The sequence below is a fragment of the Lithobates pipiens genome, unplaced genomic scaffold (genome assembly GCF_037356315.1).
Source record: "Lithobates pipiens isolate NorthernLeopardFrog02 unplaced genomic scaffold, aLitPip1_a1.2 Scaffold_8, whole genome shotgun sequence".
In the NCBI taxonomy this organism is placed as follows: Eukaryota; Metazoa; Chordata; class Amphibia; order Anura; family Ranidae; genus Lithobates; species Lithobates pipiens.
In genome coordinates this window covers 15,353,228-15,370,673 of record NW_027507903.1, presented here as the reverse complement: position 1 = coordinate 15,370,673, position 17,446 = coordinate 15,353,228, and the positions used below count along the sequence as shown (strand labels likewise).

At 46.3% G+C, this 17,446-nt stretch overlaps 1 protein-coding gene across 1 annotated transcript in view; it reads left to right on the top strand.

Annotated features, from left to right (window-relative positions):
• The window catches only part of LOC143963333 (leucine-rich repeat serine/threonine-protein kinase 1-like), a gene marked incomplete in the record, with an annotated part of 364,270 nt that overhangs the window by 315,048 nt on the left and 31,776 nt on the right, over positions 1-17,446 (top strand). The window contains 3 exon segments of the mRNA XM_077472944.1: positions 34-185; positions 2,691-2,808; positions 6,945-7,043. Coding sequence (XP_077329070.1) covers positions 34-185; positions 2,691-2,808; positions 6,945-7,043 — 369 coding nt within the window.

Below are 17,446 nucleotides of genomic sequence, written 5' to 3'. Positions count from 1 at the left end.
CCGATTTTACCGTACTTGTTTTGTTGTTTATAGCGCCCCCTGGCTGCGTCTGTGGTGCGGCGTATGAATGATCCAAGTTTCTCAGTCTTCAAGTATCATATCTTATGCGGAATGCAGGAGACCTTCTGTTCCTCCAGGGAAGTGGACACCACTGTTGTCTTCTGGATAGGAACAGGGCCAACCAGGTATGAGCCTTTCTGACAAGTCACAAACAATATTCATTATAACTCTGTTCCTGTACTGATGTATACATACATGTCACTTTGTGTGTTCAATATTGGGGGTTGGGAGAGGTGCTGTGGCTGTTGTGTCAATAAGATGTAATAATAACACTTTTATATGTAAATTTTTACTAATACCACCCATTGGTTGTATGCATGTATCATTCCACAAAGGGACTCTAATCTCCAAGATTCATGTTATCAAGTAAAATATTAAAAATGATACTAAAGTCTTTGTTTTTGTTTTTTTTCTTAAAGAGGAAGTAAACCCTGATGGGTTTACTTCCTCTTTCATTCCCTGCAAAGGCAAAGCATAATGGACTACTATGCATCGCATAGTAGCCCATTATGTGTCACTTACCTGACACAGGAGCCAGCGATGTCACCGCTGTCCCCTGTAGTCCGGCGCATCCATCTTTTCGGTGGGGTCTCGCAGCTCCGCCGCTGTCATTCGGCGGAGCCGCGATGATGTCACTCCCGCGCATGCGCACGGGAGCCGACACGCGTGGCAGCTCCATTATTGGAAATGCCGCGCTCAGTGCGCCTGCGCGCCGCTGTCTACGGCGCATGCGCCGTAGACAGCGGTGCCTGTCTTCGGGCAAATATCTCCTAAACCGTATAGATTTAGGAGATATTTCTTGGACCTACAGGTAAGCCTTAATCTAGGCTTACCTGTAGGTCAAAGTGGTAAAGGGTTTACAACCACTTTTAAAGAAAGAAAAAGTTTTCTAATGAGGTAGGGCTGTGCCCACACTGCATGGGTTAACTGCCCGTTTTCGTCTGGGGAGAGGAAAAAGTAGATTTACTTACCTAATCCTCCCAGACCCTTCTGGCACCCCCGTGCTTTTGCAGTCTTGAGTTGTGGACTGTTCCTGACATCATCAAGCCCAGAGCAGGCTCTATAGACCAGGAACAGTCCACTACTGGACTGTGGGGGAGCACCGTTTTCCAGTGGAATGAAGGATCGGGTGAGTAAAAGCTTTCTCCTCACCCCTAGACAAAATCAAAATGCGCTTTTGACCCATGCAGTGCTGGCACAGCCCCACTGCATGGGAAAACTTTTTTTTTTTTTTTTGCACGGACTTGGGCTTTAAAGTGATTCTAAAATTGGAAGTTTTTTTTAAATCTTAATGCATTCTATGCATTAAGATAAAGTCTTCAGTGTGCAGTAGCCCCCTTAATACTTACCTGAGCCCTTCTTGATCCAGTGATGTTGCGCGAGAGTCTTGGCTGTCTCGGACTCTCCCACCTCATTGGCTGAGACATTGGCTCCTGCTACTGTCAAAGTCAAGAGAGCCAATGAGGAGAGAGGGGTCAGGGCCAAACTGTGGCTCAGTGTCTGAATGGACACACTGAGCAGTGGCTCAGCTCAGGTGCCCCCATAGCAAGTTTCTTGCTGTAAGGGCACTCGGCAGAAGGAAGGGGCCAGGGGCACCGGCGGAGGAACCCGAGAAGGAGGATCTGGGCTGCTCTGTGCAAAACCATTACACATAAGAGGATAAGTATGACGTGGTTGTTGTTTTTAAATTTAAAAAAATGAGACTTTAGTATCACTTTAAATAAAAAGGAGGCTATGCTTCCCTGCTCTGTGCAGCAACATCACACTAATGCCACGTACACACGACCGAATTGTCCGGCCGACTTAGTCTGGCAAACAATCCAGTAAACAATCCGCCGAACGGACTTGGCCACACACGGACACTCCGAAAGTCCGGCGATTTCTAACGCGATGACGTACAGCACGTGCCACGGGACTAGAAAAAGGAAGTTCAATAGCCAGTAGCCAATAGCTTCCTTCTTGTACTTGCTTCTGAGCATGCGTCATTCTTAGTCCGCCGGACTAGCACACTGACGAACGGATTGTCCACTGAAAGCCAAGTCCGGCGGACAAATTTTGATGCAAAACTACTTTCTAAGTCAGACGGACTTTTCGATGAAAAAAGTCCGCTGGAGCCCACACACGATCGAATTGTCCGGCGTAATGCGGACTAAGTCCGCCGGACAATTCAGTCCTGTGTATGCGGCATTAAGGTCACCATCCTCCTCTTCAGGCGGTCCCTGCCAGCGATTTTGGCTCCTCCCTCCTTCATGTGTCTCCTGTAGCAAACAGGTTGCAAAGGAAGCACATGTGAAACACACACTGCACCGGTATGCCGTGCCCATCGCCACCCCCGCACCCTCCACACAGGTGTTTGACCTGACAGCAGCAGGTTCCTATGGGTCCGCTGCCCTCAGTTTCTACTGTGAAAGCAGAAAGTGAGGGAAAAGTGCAGGTACTGAAGTGGTGACATGGAACCAGGTAAGTGTTTTGAACCCGGAGGGTAGGACATGCAGTGGGGCGTTTTTTACCTTAATGCAGAGAATGCATTAAAGGTGAGAAATGTATAGACTTTAAAACCACTTTCATTGTAACAAACATACCATACAGAAGACCCAGCAGCACCAACCTTACCCTGTTTTTCTCTATAGAAACTATACCGTTGTGGATGTGGCCAAAGGTCAGGTGGAGGTACGAGGCTTGAGCTGTCCTGGGCTGAAAATGTGTAGCCAGCTGAAAGTACAGAACATGCTGTGGATCGCCACTGAGGTGTGAACTTTATTATAAAGATGTAGAATCCCAGGGGTAACAGATATTAGCTGTCACATCACAATATATATTGACGTCGTGTTCTAGAAGGCTGAGAGCACCACACTAGTTTGGGCTTTATTCCACACAGAAAGCCAACATGTAGATATCTACAGGTTGTATGTGCGCCTAACTGGACAGCTGTCGTCTTTTTCCATTCCATCTATTATTTTTCACAAATCCTGATGGAGGAGGCTTGACGCACGAAACGTTTCAGACTTGAATGAACTTATTTATGTGGAATAAATCCTTTATGGACTTTACAAACCTGTGTGGCGCTCTCACCCTTCTAATACTTTAGTGATCCCTGATATATACCGTAGGGAAAATTAATTATTTAATCTCCTGCAGATTTTGTAAGTTTGCCCACTTACAAAGAAATTAAGGGTCTGTAATTTTTATTATAGGTCTATTATAAATAATAGAGACCGAATATCAATCAAAAATCCAAAAAAAAAAAAAAAAGGTTACAAATGTTATAAATGGAATTGCAGTACAGTGAGTAAAAGTATTTGATCCCCAACCAACCAACAATAATTCTGGCTCCCACAGACTGGCTACAGTAGGTGCTCATGTGGTACACAGATTAGTCCTGTCAATATAAGAAGGGGCTCCTAACGACAACTCGTTATGTGTATAAAAGACACCTGTCCACAGAATTTTTCTTCCATTCAAACCTCACCATCATGGGCAAGACCAAAGAGCTGTCAAAGGACCTCAGGAACAAGAATATAGACCTTCACAAGGCTGGAATGGGCTACAAGACCAACAATGTTGGTCAGAAGGAGACAACTGCTGGCGCGATTATTTGCAAATGGCAGAAATACAAAATAACCATTGATAACCATCTGGAGCTCCATGCAAGATTTCACTTAATGGGGTAAGGATGATCATGAGAAAGTAGCTTGTGAATGATCTCAAGGCATTTGGGACCATAGTCCCCAAACAAACCATCGGTAACACAATATACACGCCATGGATTATTGAAATCCTGCAGTGCCTGCAAGGTCCCCCTCCTCAAGAAGGCACGTGTACAGGCCCGTCTGAAGTTTGCCAATGAACATCTAAATGATTCAGAGAAGGGTTTGGAGAAAGAGAAATGCTGACTATGACCCTAAGAACACCATCCCTACAGTCAAGCACGGAGGTGGAAACCTGATGCTTTGGGGCTGTTTCTCTGCTAAAGGTACAGGCCGACTTTGCCGCATTGAGGGGCCAATGGACGGGGCCATGTATGGTAAAATCTTGTATGAGAACCTTCAGAACACTGAAGATGGGTCTTCCAGTAGGACAGTGACCCAAAACTTACTGCCAAGGCAACAATGGAGTGGCTCATGAAGAAGCACATTAAGGTCATACAGTGGCCTAGCCAGTCTCCAGACTTCAGAGGGAGCTGAAACTTTGAGTTGCCAAGAGACAGCCAAGAAACCTTAAGTATTTTGAGAAGATCTGTAAAGAAGAGTGGACCAATATCCCTGCTTAGATGTGTGCAAACCTGGTAACCAACTACAAGAAATGTCTTACCTCTGTTCTTGCCAACAAGGGTTTGTCCACTAAGTACTAAGTCATATTTTGCTTGAGGATCAAATACTTATTTTACTCTCTGATGTGCAACTAAATTTTAACATTTGTATCGTGTTTTTTCTGGATTTTTGGTCGATATGCTTTCTCTATCATTTTAAAATACACCTATGATAACAATTATAGACCCTTAATTACTTTGTAAGTGGGAAAACGTACAAAATCTGCGGGGGATCAAATAATTATTTTCCCCCACTGTATGTGTGTGTGTGTATATATTAGGACGTGTATGGTATAAATTGTAGCGCTAAAGAATAAACACACACACATACATGCAGTATATGAGTGTTCCAGAAATCAATCATACAAAAATAATGGAAATGTGGAGAAGTCCAATGCCTGTGAAGGTCCTAAAAAGGACCAATATGAGTCCGCCGCCAAATAGTGGCTAATCAAAGATGGAATGCACTGGCACCGTCCGGTAGTGAGGGCATCAATGGTAGTGCATCTTCAACCAAAAAACAGGGGAAGTATATCTACTCTTACCAGAACGAGGGGACTCGAATGTCAGCAAAAACAAGTCATAAAGGCAAGGATGCCGAGGATCGGCAGATCAACGAGACTCCAATGAACCAAGGACCACCAAACACGGCTCCAAAGGGTATTGTAGACAGCCACCAAACCGGACCTCAGATGTTGAGAACACCAGGGCTGGAACTTAGGCACAGAAGGTTGAACTGGACAACAAAGGAACTCTTGTCCTGGAGTTTATGCAAAGAAAAAATGCTTCCATATGGTGTAGGTCAAAAAAGTGAGTTTTCTATTTCTAAAAACCAGCATACATAAATAGGAATAAAAAATGTGATCACGGAGTAAAAATGAGGGGCAATGTGAGAAGCAGGAAGCCAAGCCCGACGTGTTTTTTCCCAAAGGACTTCAACTGGGGTATGCCCCAGTTCCAGCCCTGGTGTTCTCAACATCCGAGGCCTGGTTTGGTGGCCGTATACAACACCCTTTGGAGCCGTGTTTGGTGGTCCTTGGTTCCTTGGAGTCTCGTTGATCTGCCAATCCTCAGCATCCTTGCCTTTATGATTCCTCGCTGACACTCAAGTCCACCTGTTTTGGTAACGGTAGATATACTTCCCCTGTTTTTTTGTTGAAGATGACTACCTTTGATGCCTTCACTGCCTGACGGTGCCAGTGTATTCCATCTTTGATTAGCCACTATGTGGTGGCAGGACTCATATTGGTCCTTTTTAGGACCTTCACAGGCATTGGCCTTCTCCACATTTCCATTATTTTTGAATGATTGATTTCTTTTATATTCACTCACATATGTATATGTGTTTATTCTTTAGCGCTACAATATATATATATATATATATATATATATATATATATATATATATATATATATATATATATATATATATATATTGTAGCGCTAAAGAATAAACACATATACATATGTGAGTGAATATATATATATATATATATATAATATTTATCTATCTGTGTATTTTATGGTTTGTATGGCATTCAACTCAAGGATACTTCTAGGACTCTTTCACATGGGCAGTTTGCATTTCAATCAGCAGGGGATCTGCTCACAGATCCCCTGCTGATCGGTGCAGAGCGGGGACAAATGACACAACATGCTGAGTTTAAAGTGGTTGTATACTCATTTTTTTTACTTTTACCTACAGGAAAGCCTATAATAAGGCTTACCTGTAGGTAAAATAATATCTCCTAAACCTGTACGGTTTAGGAGATATTCCCCTCGGTATGCGCCACTGACTGCAGTGGCGCATGCTCACAGGGGATTCCCGGCTGAAAGCCCGGCAGTGGCCGGACTCGGCCGGGATGAAATCTCCCGCGTGCATGCACGGGAGTGACGATATCGCGGCTCCGGCCACTCACAGCGCCGGAGCCGCGATACCCGGAAGAAATGCCGAGGGAGCATGTCAGCTCCCTCGGCGTGGATCGGACCAGATGTCGGGGCCTCGTTCTAAGGTAAGTATTTCATAGTGAGCTAGTATGCGGTGCATACTAGCTCATTATGCCTTTTCCTTTGCAGGTAGAAAAAAAAAAAAAAAAAACATCTGTGGGTTTACTCCCGCTTTAAGCAGAGTGGACACGGACAGAGCTTGCTCTGCTCTGGGGGCAGTCGGGAGTAAACAGACTCTGCTTGTCTGTTTACACCCGGCTGCCTCCGATCCGGTCTGCCCAAACGGAAGAGGATGCAGTCCTCCCTTTTTTTTATTTATTTTTTTAGCAGGCCTGATTGGACCCAGAGGGAGGGAGGTGTAAATGGAAACAAGTCCGTTTACACCCACTGGTCCATAGGAAAACATGGACAACCTGATCAAGTCCGCCTAAAAAAAACTGACAGGTGGACCTGATTGGATTGCCTATGTGAAAGGGCCCTTAGAGGGAAATGAAAGTGTTCAATTTTTTCCAAAATGAGAGGAATATTGGGCTGAATATTGAATAAAAAAATAAAAGGACAATTGTTTAAAAAAAAATGTGCACTAATTAAATTGTGTCTGATTTTTATGTTAAAACCCACTACGTAGGATCAGAAGATATCTATCTACAGTCTGCAGGGCATGTGTCCGTTGAGTGCCCCCCAGAAAGAGCTTGACACGCCAGCAATGGTAACCTGCTTCCTGACTGCGTTTGTGGCAAAGGTCAGTGTACTGAGGGTGGGAATAGTATACAAACGGGGACTTCTCTAATTACATTTTTATGTTTTACTGCCTATATTTTATTCCTTTATACAAATCGGTATTAATGCATGACAAACGCATTTCAAATGTATTTTGAATCTTGTGTATACAAGATCTTTGCTATAACACCAACTAGAATCAGTGGCCTATTTATTGGGATATATACAGTGGGCAAAAGAATAATTATTTGATCCCCTGCAGATTTTGTAAGTTTGCTCACACACAAAGAAATAAAGGGTCTATCATTTTTATCATAGGCGTATTTTAAACTATAAAAACAGAATATCAACCAAAAATCTATAGAAAAAAAAACACATGATACAATTGTTATAAATTGAGTTGCAGTTCAGTGAGTATAATAAGTATTTGACCTCCAGGCAAAACATGACTTGATGGATAAACCCTTGTTGGCAAGCAGAGGTCAGACATTTCTTGTAGTTGGTTACCAGGTTTTCACACATCTCAGGAAGGGATTTTGGTCCACTCTTCTATACAGATCTTCTCTAAATCCTTAAAGGGGTTGTAAACCTTCGTGTTTTTTCAATGTAATGCATCCTATGCATTAAGGTGAATAAACACCTGGCAGTCACGGCCCCCCCCCCACCCGTTTTACTTATCTGAGCCCCTTCATCTCCTCGGCGGGGGCACGCTGTCCCTCTCTCCACAGGGTCCTGCCTCTTGATTGGATAGATTGATATAGGCACAGCCATTGGCTCCCACTGCTGTCAATCAAATCCAATGACGCGGGGGGCGGGGCTGAGTTCGGCATTCGTGTCTGTGGACGCGCTCCTGAGTTCTCGGTAGGGCGCCTCTCCTAGGGGCTTATCTGATACAGGGAGGAGTCACTGGGGGGACCCCAAAAGTGGATGTTCGGGGCCACTCCTTGCAAAACGAGCTGCACAGTGGAGGTTAGTATATGTTTGTTATTAGGGGTGCACCGAATGGGTTTTTTGGTGCCGAAACCGATTCCGAAAATGAAAAATACACTAGGCCGAAAACCGATACCGAAACAGCACCGATACCGAAAATGACTGTTTTTAAAAAATATTTTCATACAGCAGATGGTCAGAGACTGCAGGCATGGTACAGGAGATGGTCAGAGACTGCAGGCATGGTACAGGAGATGGTCAGAGACTGCAGGCATGGTACAGGAAATGGTCAGGGACTGCAGGCATGGTACAGGAGATGGTCAGAGACTGCAGACATGGTACAGGAGATGGTCAGGGACTGCAGGCATGGTACAGGAGATGGTCAGGGACTGCAGGCATGATACAGGAGATGGTCAGGGACTGCAGGCATGGTACAGGAGATGGTCAGAGACTGCAGGCATGGTACAGGAGATGGTCAGGGACTGCAGGCATGGTACAGGAGATGGTCAGAGACTGCAGGCATGGTACAGGAGATGGTCAGGGACTGCAGGCATGGTACAGGAGATGGGCAGGGACTGCAGGCATGGTACAGGAGATGGTCAGGGACTGCAGGCATGGTACAGGAGATGGTCAGAGACTGCAGGCATGGTACAGGAGATGGTCAGAGACTGCAGGCATGGTACAGGAGATGGTCAGAGACTGCAGACATGGTACAGGAGATGATCAGAGACTGGGGACATGGTACAGGAGATCAAAGCAGCCTCACCAGTTCCCCTCAGATGCAGCCTGCCTGATAAAAATACATGCACAGTGTTTTCCATGTATTCCAATGGCTTTAGTTCACACCATGCAGTCAGTTTCCGGTGCGGAAACTGACTGCATGGTGTGAACTAGAGCCATTGGAATACATGGAAAACACTGTGCATGCATTTTGTGCAAAAAAAAAAGCACACGGAACTGCATCTGGTGTGAACTGGCCCCAAGCCAGCTACCTGGTTCCGTTCTAACAGACTTCTATTGGGAATGCTCATATCGTTACCTCTACTAGCAATAACTTAACCCTTCCCCATTCTATCACATGGCGATAAAAACCTAGCTGGGTCAAAATCAAGATTATTATTTTTTTTATATATATGGCCAATAAAGGGAGTACAGCTTTTGTACTGTGACCTGGTTTATATAGCATGGCTACATTCACACAAGTGGCCAGAGGTGGATAGTTTCAGAGGCAAACAAATGACTTTTGGATGCAGCAGCACTGTGGGCACAAAAAAACATGTGATTTAGCTGTGGACAAAACCCTGCAATGCTTGCCCTGGGCACACTCTTTCCCCCTCATGCAGCTTGCCAGTGTCTAAATGCAGCCTTACCCATGCCCGGGTCAGAGCGGTGATCTCCGTGTGTCACGGAGCTGTGCATTGAATTGCCTGGGCGGCTGCAGTAACAATGTCCCGCCTCCTGTAATCACGTCACGCTGATTCAATGTCCCGCCATTGGATCAGTGTACCGTCTGTCACAGGAGGCGGGACATTGTTACTGCAGCCGCCCAGGCAATTCAATGCACAGCTCTGTGACACATGGAGATCACCGCACTGTCGGGCAGGAGGAAAGGAGGAGGAAGGACGGAGGAGGGAGGACTGGGGACAAGCCAGGAAAACACCCGTGCAATGGGCGGCACCAGGGGGCGGAGCCCCGCACAGGCCCCGTCCCTATTTTGGCCCCGTTATCGGCAAGATTTTCCTTTCGGCAATTTGCCGAAAACACCATTTTCGGCCGATATGTTTCGGCGGCCGAAATTTCGGTGCATCCCTATTTGTTATTTAAAAAAAATAAAAAAAGAACCTTTACAATCACTTTAAGGTTTCTTGGCTGTCGCTTGGCAACTCGAAGTTTCAGCTCCCTCCATACATTTTCTATAGGATTAAGGTCTGGAGACTAGCTAGGCCACTCCATGTCCTTAATGTGCTTCTTCTTGAGCCACTCCTTTGTTGCCTTGGCGGTATGTTTTGGGTCATTGTCATGCTGGAAGACCCATCCATGACCCATCTTCAGTGTTCTGGCTGAGGGAAAAGGGTTTTCATCCAAGAATTTACAATACGTGGTCCCGTCCATTGGTCCCTCAATGCGGCAAAGTTAGCCTGTACCATTAGCAGAGAAACAGCCCCAAAGCATAATGCCAAAGAGCTCAATTTTGGTCTCACCTGACCACAGCACTTTCTCCTAATCTTTCTCTGAGCTGTTTAGATGTTCATTGGCAAACTTCAGACTGGCCTGTACATGTGCCTCCTTATTGGAGGGGACCTTGTGGGCGCTGCAGGATTTCAATCCATGGCGGCGTATTGTGTTACCAATAATTTGTTTGGTGACTGTGCTTCCAACTGCCTTGAGATTACTCATAAGCTTCTCCTGTGTAGTTCTGGGTTGATCCCTCACTTTTCTCATGATCATCCTCACCCCATGAGTCGAAATCTTGCATGGAGCTCCAGACTGCGGGTGATTGATGGTTATTCTGTATTTCAAATAATCGCTCCAACAGTTGTCTCCTTCTAACCGAGCTTCTTGCTGATGGTCTTGTAGCCCATTCCAGCCAGTGCAGGTCTACAATCTTGTCCCTGATGTCCTTTGACAGCTCTTTGGTCTTGCCCATGATGGTGAGCTTTGAATGGAAGAAATATTCTGTGGACAGGTGTCTTTTATACACTTAACAAGTTGTCGTTAGGAGCTCCTTATATTGACAGGACTAATCTGTGTACCACATGAGCACCTACTGTTGCCAGTCTATGGGAGCCAGAATTATTGTTGGTTGGTTGGGGATCAAATACTTATTTTACTCACTGAACTGCAACTCAGTTTATAACATTTATTTCATGTGTTTTTTCTGGATTTTTGGTTGATATTCTGTCTCTCTCATTTAAAATACAGCTATGATCAAAATTATAGACCCTTCATTTCTTTTTAGGTGGGCAAACTTAAAAAATCTGCAGGGGATCAAATCATTATTTTCCCCACTGTATTGAATGGATTGTGTAGGTATACCTGCATTCTACATAGTTGGTGGTACATCTTAGGAAAATTAAGTCATATTGTAACATGTGTGGTCAGTTGGAGCAGTGAAAAGATTAGCTAATTATACTCTTATGCCCTGTACACACGGTCGGACTTTCCGACGGCAAATGTGCGATCGGATCTTGTTGTCGGAAAATCCGATCGTGTGTGAGCTCCATCGGACTTTTTCCGTCTGAATTTCCGACACACAAAGTTTGAGAGCAGGATCTAAAATTTTCCGACAACAAAATCCAAACGTTTGAATTACGATTGTGTGTAGACCGTTCCCAACGCACAAAGTGCCACGCATGCTCAGAATAAATTACGAGACAAAAGCTATTGGCTACTGCCCTCTTTATAGTCCCGTCGTACGTGTTCTACGCCACCGCGTTCTGAACGATCGGATTTTCCGGCAATTTTGTGCGACCACGTGTATGCAACACAAGTTTGGGTCAAAATCCGGATTTTGTCGTTGAAATGTTCGACAGTGTGTACAGGGCATTAAAGTTCTGCTTTAAAGCGGGAGTCCGCCGGGAGTTCCGCCGTTTTTTTTTTTTTTTTAAAGCCAGCAGCTACAAATACTGCAGCTGCTGACTTTTAAAATAGTGACACTTACCCGCCCAGCTTACCCGCCCAGATGTTGGCACCCGAAGCCGATCTCTCGATCGTCTCTCTGGTGCTGCCGCCGCCATCTTGGGTATGGGAATCAGGAAGTGGAGCTTTTCGGCTTCATTTCCCGGTTCCCTATTGCGTATGCGCGAGTCGCGCTGCGCAATGAGGATGGTCCCCGCTGTCTCTGGGATCCGTGTGTTTCCCAGCAGGCAGCGGGGGACTTTCGAAAAGGGGCGTAGATTCTGCGGAAAGGGGCGTACCTTCTGCAGAATCTACGCCGGAAGTGGGTGCAGATACCTGTGCTGTACAGGTACCTGCACCCCCTCCCCCCTGAAAGGTGCCAATTGTGGCGCCGGAGGGGGGGGGGGGGGATTCCAAAGAGCGGAAGGTCCACTTTAGGGTGGACCTCCGCTTTAACCCAAATTAGTCTACCTCTCTATGTACTTCAACATGATGCTGATTGTTTATTGTGTTTATTTCTACACGCAGACCTCCTGTTTAGTGTTTGCTGGTCTTGCGGACAGCTTGGTCTCGGTGTTCCCAGTATCCAGCGGTATCCCAATCGCTGATTGCTCCTATATCTGTTCACGCACTGCCAACCGCACTTTATTCAAGATTGGTGATGAAGATCCAAGACAAAATCCATACCCTGTGCTGTCAATGGAGATCTCTAATGGAGGCTCTGAGGTGTGGTACAGCAATGGGCCTGGCATCCTCATAGTGGAACTCACATCTCTGAAACTGACCAAAAGGCTGGAACCTTATACCGCACCATCTTTCGTTATCTCAATGGCAACCAGCACAGACTGCAACGGAGAAGACACAGTTTGGTGCTTAGATGATAAAACCAACACTTTAGTTATGTATCATGCTGCTGACTACCAACTCTGTGCTCGATATTTCTGTGGTGACTGTAGCCCCTTAAGGGACATGTTTGCTTTAAAGGCTACTTCAGAACTGGCACCAGTCACCTTGCCGGAAACAAACTGTGACAGGCAATGCCAATCCGAAGTTAACATCATCTACAGCCAAGATCGAGGAGTGCAGCTCTTAAGCCACCAAGATTCCCTGACCGACTATTGTTCTCTGTCATCATCTTCCTCTGTACCTCAAGGAACAGCTAAGTCCTCCTCCAGTCTGCCCAGTACACCAGTGAGTTACAACAGCACGCTTTTCTCCACAGACAGCGAAGAACCTGAACTGTCACGGGAACAAAGGCCCAGGATTCCTAGCGAAAGCTGGGGAACAAAAGCTCCCCCTACAGAGGAGGAGAAGATACTTTTGCAGGCGGTACGGGTGCTGGCCGTTAAGGATTTGCTTTGGGTTCCAAGGTGAGCTTTGCTTTAAAAAAAAAAAAACATTGAAATATAATAGACTAATCCAACCTTTCTCAACCTTTTTACCCCAGAGGAACCCTTGAAATCATGTTCAGGTCTTCAGGAACCCCTACTAAAAGTCATTGGGGAAAAAAACACCCCTTATATTGGTGGTGAGTGGGAAGAATGCCCCCTTCTACAGTGGAGGTCACATAATAATGCATATCGGGTCTAGCCTACACCTCTGAGTGTGCACATATCTTCAGTCACATTAGCCCTTGTACACACGGTCGGAGATTCCGACGGAATGTGTCCTATCGGACCGTGTTGTCGGATAATCCGACTGTGTGTGGTCTGCATCGGACTGATTCCGTCGGAGTATCTGACGGACCAAGTTTTCCAACTTGTCCGTAAAATCGGACATACTACGATCATGTGTAGCCTACTCTGACGGACAAAGTGCCACGCATGCTCAGATCAAATTCCTAGACCAAAGCTATTGGCTACTAGCCTGAACGTAGTCCTGTCATAACGAAAAAACGTCATCACGTTATGTACAATCGGATTTTCCGACAACTTTGTCCGAAAGGTGTGTATGCAACAGTTTCGGACAAAATCTGTCGGACAAAATCCAACATATTTGGTTGTCAGAATGTCCGACCGTGTGTACAAGGGCTTAGAGAAGTGGTGTTGAGTCTCACATATTATCATTACTTATAGAGATATGCCAGGGTCCCATGGATGGAGGAGGTGGAATTGGGTGGTCAGAATGCTCGTTAGTAATGCAGCCAGCTCTGCCAAGTGGTGTTGGCCTCAAAACGAGTTAAAGATCATTAAAGCGGAGCTCCACCCGAATTACTACTCCTATGCCTATAGGATTGTCTTGTTATGTAATTGCTGGATATCCCCCTTACCTTGCTGCTGTCATCTTGTGTCTTTTTCGTTTTTTAAATTTCCTGGTCCTGGAGATTCCGGAAAGGGGCGGTGCGGCTGCGGATATAGGTGGGACTTCAGCGGCAGGTCTGCGCTTCCTGTTGGCCGCACTGTCTCCTGGGATAGTTTTTTCAATTTCCCAGGAGTCTGTGTGGCGCCCAGGCTCGAGTTCTCACGCGAGGAAGGAATAGTTGCCATCACAACGTGGCAGGACTTCCTAAGACGCCGCCCGTTGTGATGGCAACCTGAGTTGTTGTCAGCGCTCGAGTGGTTTAATCGGCGCATGCGCGAGATCGGAGATTATACTGGCGGTGCATGCTGGGACATTAGCAGCACAGTGTCCCGGAAGACAATGCCTGTGGGCTTTACAGATGCCCAGAGGCAAAATGGAAAACGTCAGGAGACGTTTTTTATAAAGTCTTTAGAATACCAAAAATGGCAGCAGGAGCATTAGAAAAAAAAAAGTAAGTAAAAAAATTAGAAAACGTACTTCTTGCAATTAACCCTAAAAAAAAAAAAACGGCGGTGGAACCCCGCTTTAAATGGAAAGGGGCAATTAGCCAAAGCTCAATGAACCCCTGACAACATCTGGAGAGGAGCCCTGGTTGAGAATAGCTGGCCTGATTTTAGGACTAAATAATCCTGAGGTGGTGACCCAACAGGAGGACATCTCAAAACATTTTTTTTTTCTCTTCCTAAATTAGTAGTATTATAGAACTGAACAGAAAAGTGGCCATTTACCCCTTTTTACAAAGGCATCGAGGCCAGATCAAATTCAGGTGATCTGTTTTATGGAGTTTGCATTCTCTCCCTGTACTAGCATAGATTTAAGGTGGTCTGTCTGCTCCAAACGTATCATTTTAAAATCATTGGCACCAGGGGGCAGGCTGAGGGGTAAGCAGGAGAGGTGGCCGCCGTGGGCACACAGAACAAGAATGCTATGCTATGGCGCTGAAGGGATTCACAGCTGGTGGGGCACACCTTGGCCTTTTCACATTGGGTACTACAGGATCCAGTGCCACCCCCAAGATGTATGAGCATAGTTGTCATTCCTACTGGCATAAATCCCCCCCCCCCTCCCATCACCCTTCCTAACACAAATCACCCCTCCTAAATCCCCCTAAATTACCCTTCCTAGCACCCCCTCCCAAATCACCACCAGCACAAATCCCACCCCCCACAGAAATTTTCCTTACTAGAAAAATCTCACCCCTCACCAACCCCAGAATCCCCCTCTTCCAGCACAATTTCCCCCCAATCTCCCCTCCTAGCACATATCTCCCCCTCCCTCATAATCCCTACCAGCACAAGTCCTAAGAAAAAAATCCTCCCTCCCCTCCTAGCTCTGCCCCCCCCCCAATCTCCCCACAGTACAAATCCCCCCCCCACAATTTTTCCTTCTAGAGCAAATCTTACCCCCCCCCCCCCCCCCAAAATTCCTCTTCACCAATCCCCCTCTACTAGCACAAATTTCAATTTCCTACCACATATCCCCCAAAACCCCTCCTCCTATCACTAATCCACTCCCCCCCCCCCCCACCCCACTAGCACAAATGCTGTCATCTCCAGCAGGAATATATGCTACTCTGACCCCCCCCCCCCATCCAGTTGTGTACCCAGTTTATGGTCTCCTCCCTCACATACAATGCTGTAGATGTCCGTGGGATGTTCTTCCTCCCAGGCTCCTCCTTTTCTTGACACCTCACAGTTCAGGAGGAGCCTGGGGGAAGCTGCTTTTAAAACTTATGACGGGCAGCCAGCAGGGGGAGGTGTGGGGGTATGGGATCGCGGCCTCAGAGACTCACAGTAGGGATCGCAGTAGCTGATGTGACAGCCCTGATCCAGGAGCATGGCAGTGACAGGAGGAAGAACCTGGAGGGGAGAGAGAGCACAGCCTGAACCTCCTCCCAGCTCTCTCCAGATTGGGCTTTGTCACTTCTCCATGCTGACAGTGGTAGTAAAGCTGCTGTCAACACTTCTATCAGATTGTAGTAGCAGCAACACTTCACAGGACCTCCCACCCCCCCAGCCTCTCATGGCACCACCGTGCCCAGGGCACCGTGCCCTTCTGCCCATCCCTAGTCCTGGCATTTATTGTCACTATAAATTTCTTTGCTATTTCGTGCTTGTTTGTATTCAAAAAGCTCCATGGTAAGTACTAGTGGCTGAGCACCAAATGCAAATGAAGTGTTGGCTCTTGTGCAGTACAGTGGTGATTCCTGCTGTGATGAAGACATTTCTATATCAAGGTTTTAGGGCCACGAACATTTCATTCATCAAAAGGAAGCACCTGGTTTGTGTTCTTTGAGTCTCCCAAAGCTCCCTCAACATGGGGACCAAAAATGTGTGCCGAAATGTGCTTTCAGTATTGCGTTTGCACTCCATTTGTCAAAATCACCCACAGCAGTGCCTGCAGCACTTGGCTGGGTTTGTAGCTGCAGCAGATACTGGCGGATAGGGAGTCAGCATTGGATAAGCACTGGGAACACTGCACTGTAATGCTTAGGTATTATAGATCTGAGCTGGCCAATAATAAAACCATTGATCAACCTCCAGAGACTAATTTACAGTTGCATAGGGGACTATCCCTGTAGTCTTAATTTAACCACTTAACCACCCGGACCATTTGGCTGGCCAAAGACCAAAGCACTTTTTTGCGATTAGGCTCTGACAATTGCGCGGTCGTGCAATGTGGCTCCTAAACAAAATTGACGTCCTCTTTTTCCCACAAATAGAGGTTTCTTTTGGTGGTATTTGATCACCTCTGTGGTTTTTATTTTTTCCTCTATAAACTGTGAGGGGGTTCGCTCGGTAGCGGGTGTGTGTGACCCCCTGGATGGGTTCACAACACAAAGTCAGGCACAGCAGACAGCGGTGTAGGTGCAAAAAACAAAAGGTCCGGTTTATTTAGGCTACATGCAGTGATACATATAACAGCCAAACAAAATAAAACAAGAAAATAAATCCTGGTCAGCTTGACCTCTAACTACACACGTAGACTCCCTGTCTAACAACTGGGTGCAGCCTTGTGCTGCCCCAGTCCCTATCTCTATTGTAGGGGTTTGCCACACAGGCGTTAACTCACCGCACAGAACAGATCTCAGACTCCCCAGTCTATACACACAAAACTGGTTCCAGGATGGAGCATCTCCCTATGCATGCTGGGGTTTTTTGTAGAGGTCTTAATGAGCCCACTTACTACAGCTGGGCTCATTAACTCTTCCCCTCTAATTGTAAAAGTCTGCATAAAGCCTGAATCTAGGACACACATATTTCCCATCCTGAATACAACCAGGTGATTTTACCTGCGTGCTGCCACATACCCCCCCCCCTCTTGTTTCAACCTTGGGGTTGTAACACAAGCAGCCAGACACGCATGTATCCGAGAGAAAGCATCCACATTCCCCATTTTAACACCAGGGCGATGCTTAACTGTAAAGTTAAATTCCTGTAGGGCCAGGAACCACCTATTTACCCTTCTATTGGTCTCCTTGTTTTGAGCCATCCACTTTAAAGGAGCGTGATCAGTCACCAGGTCAAAGTGCCTACCTAGCAGGTAGTACCGAAGGGAATC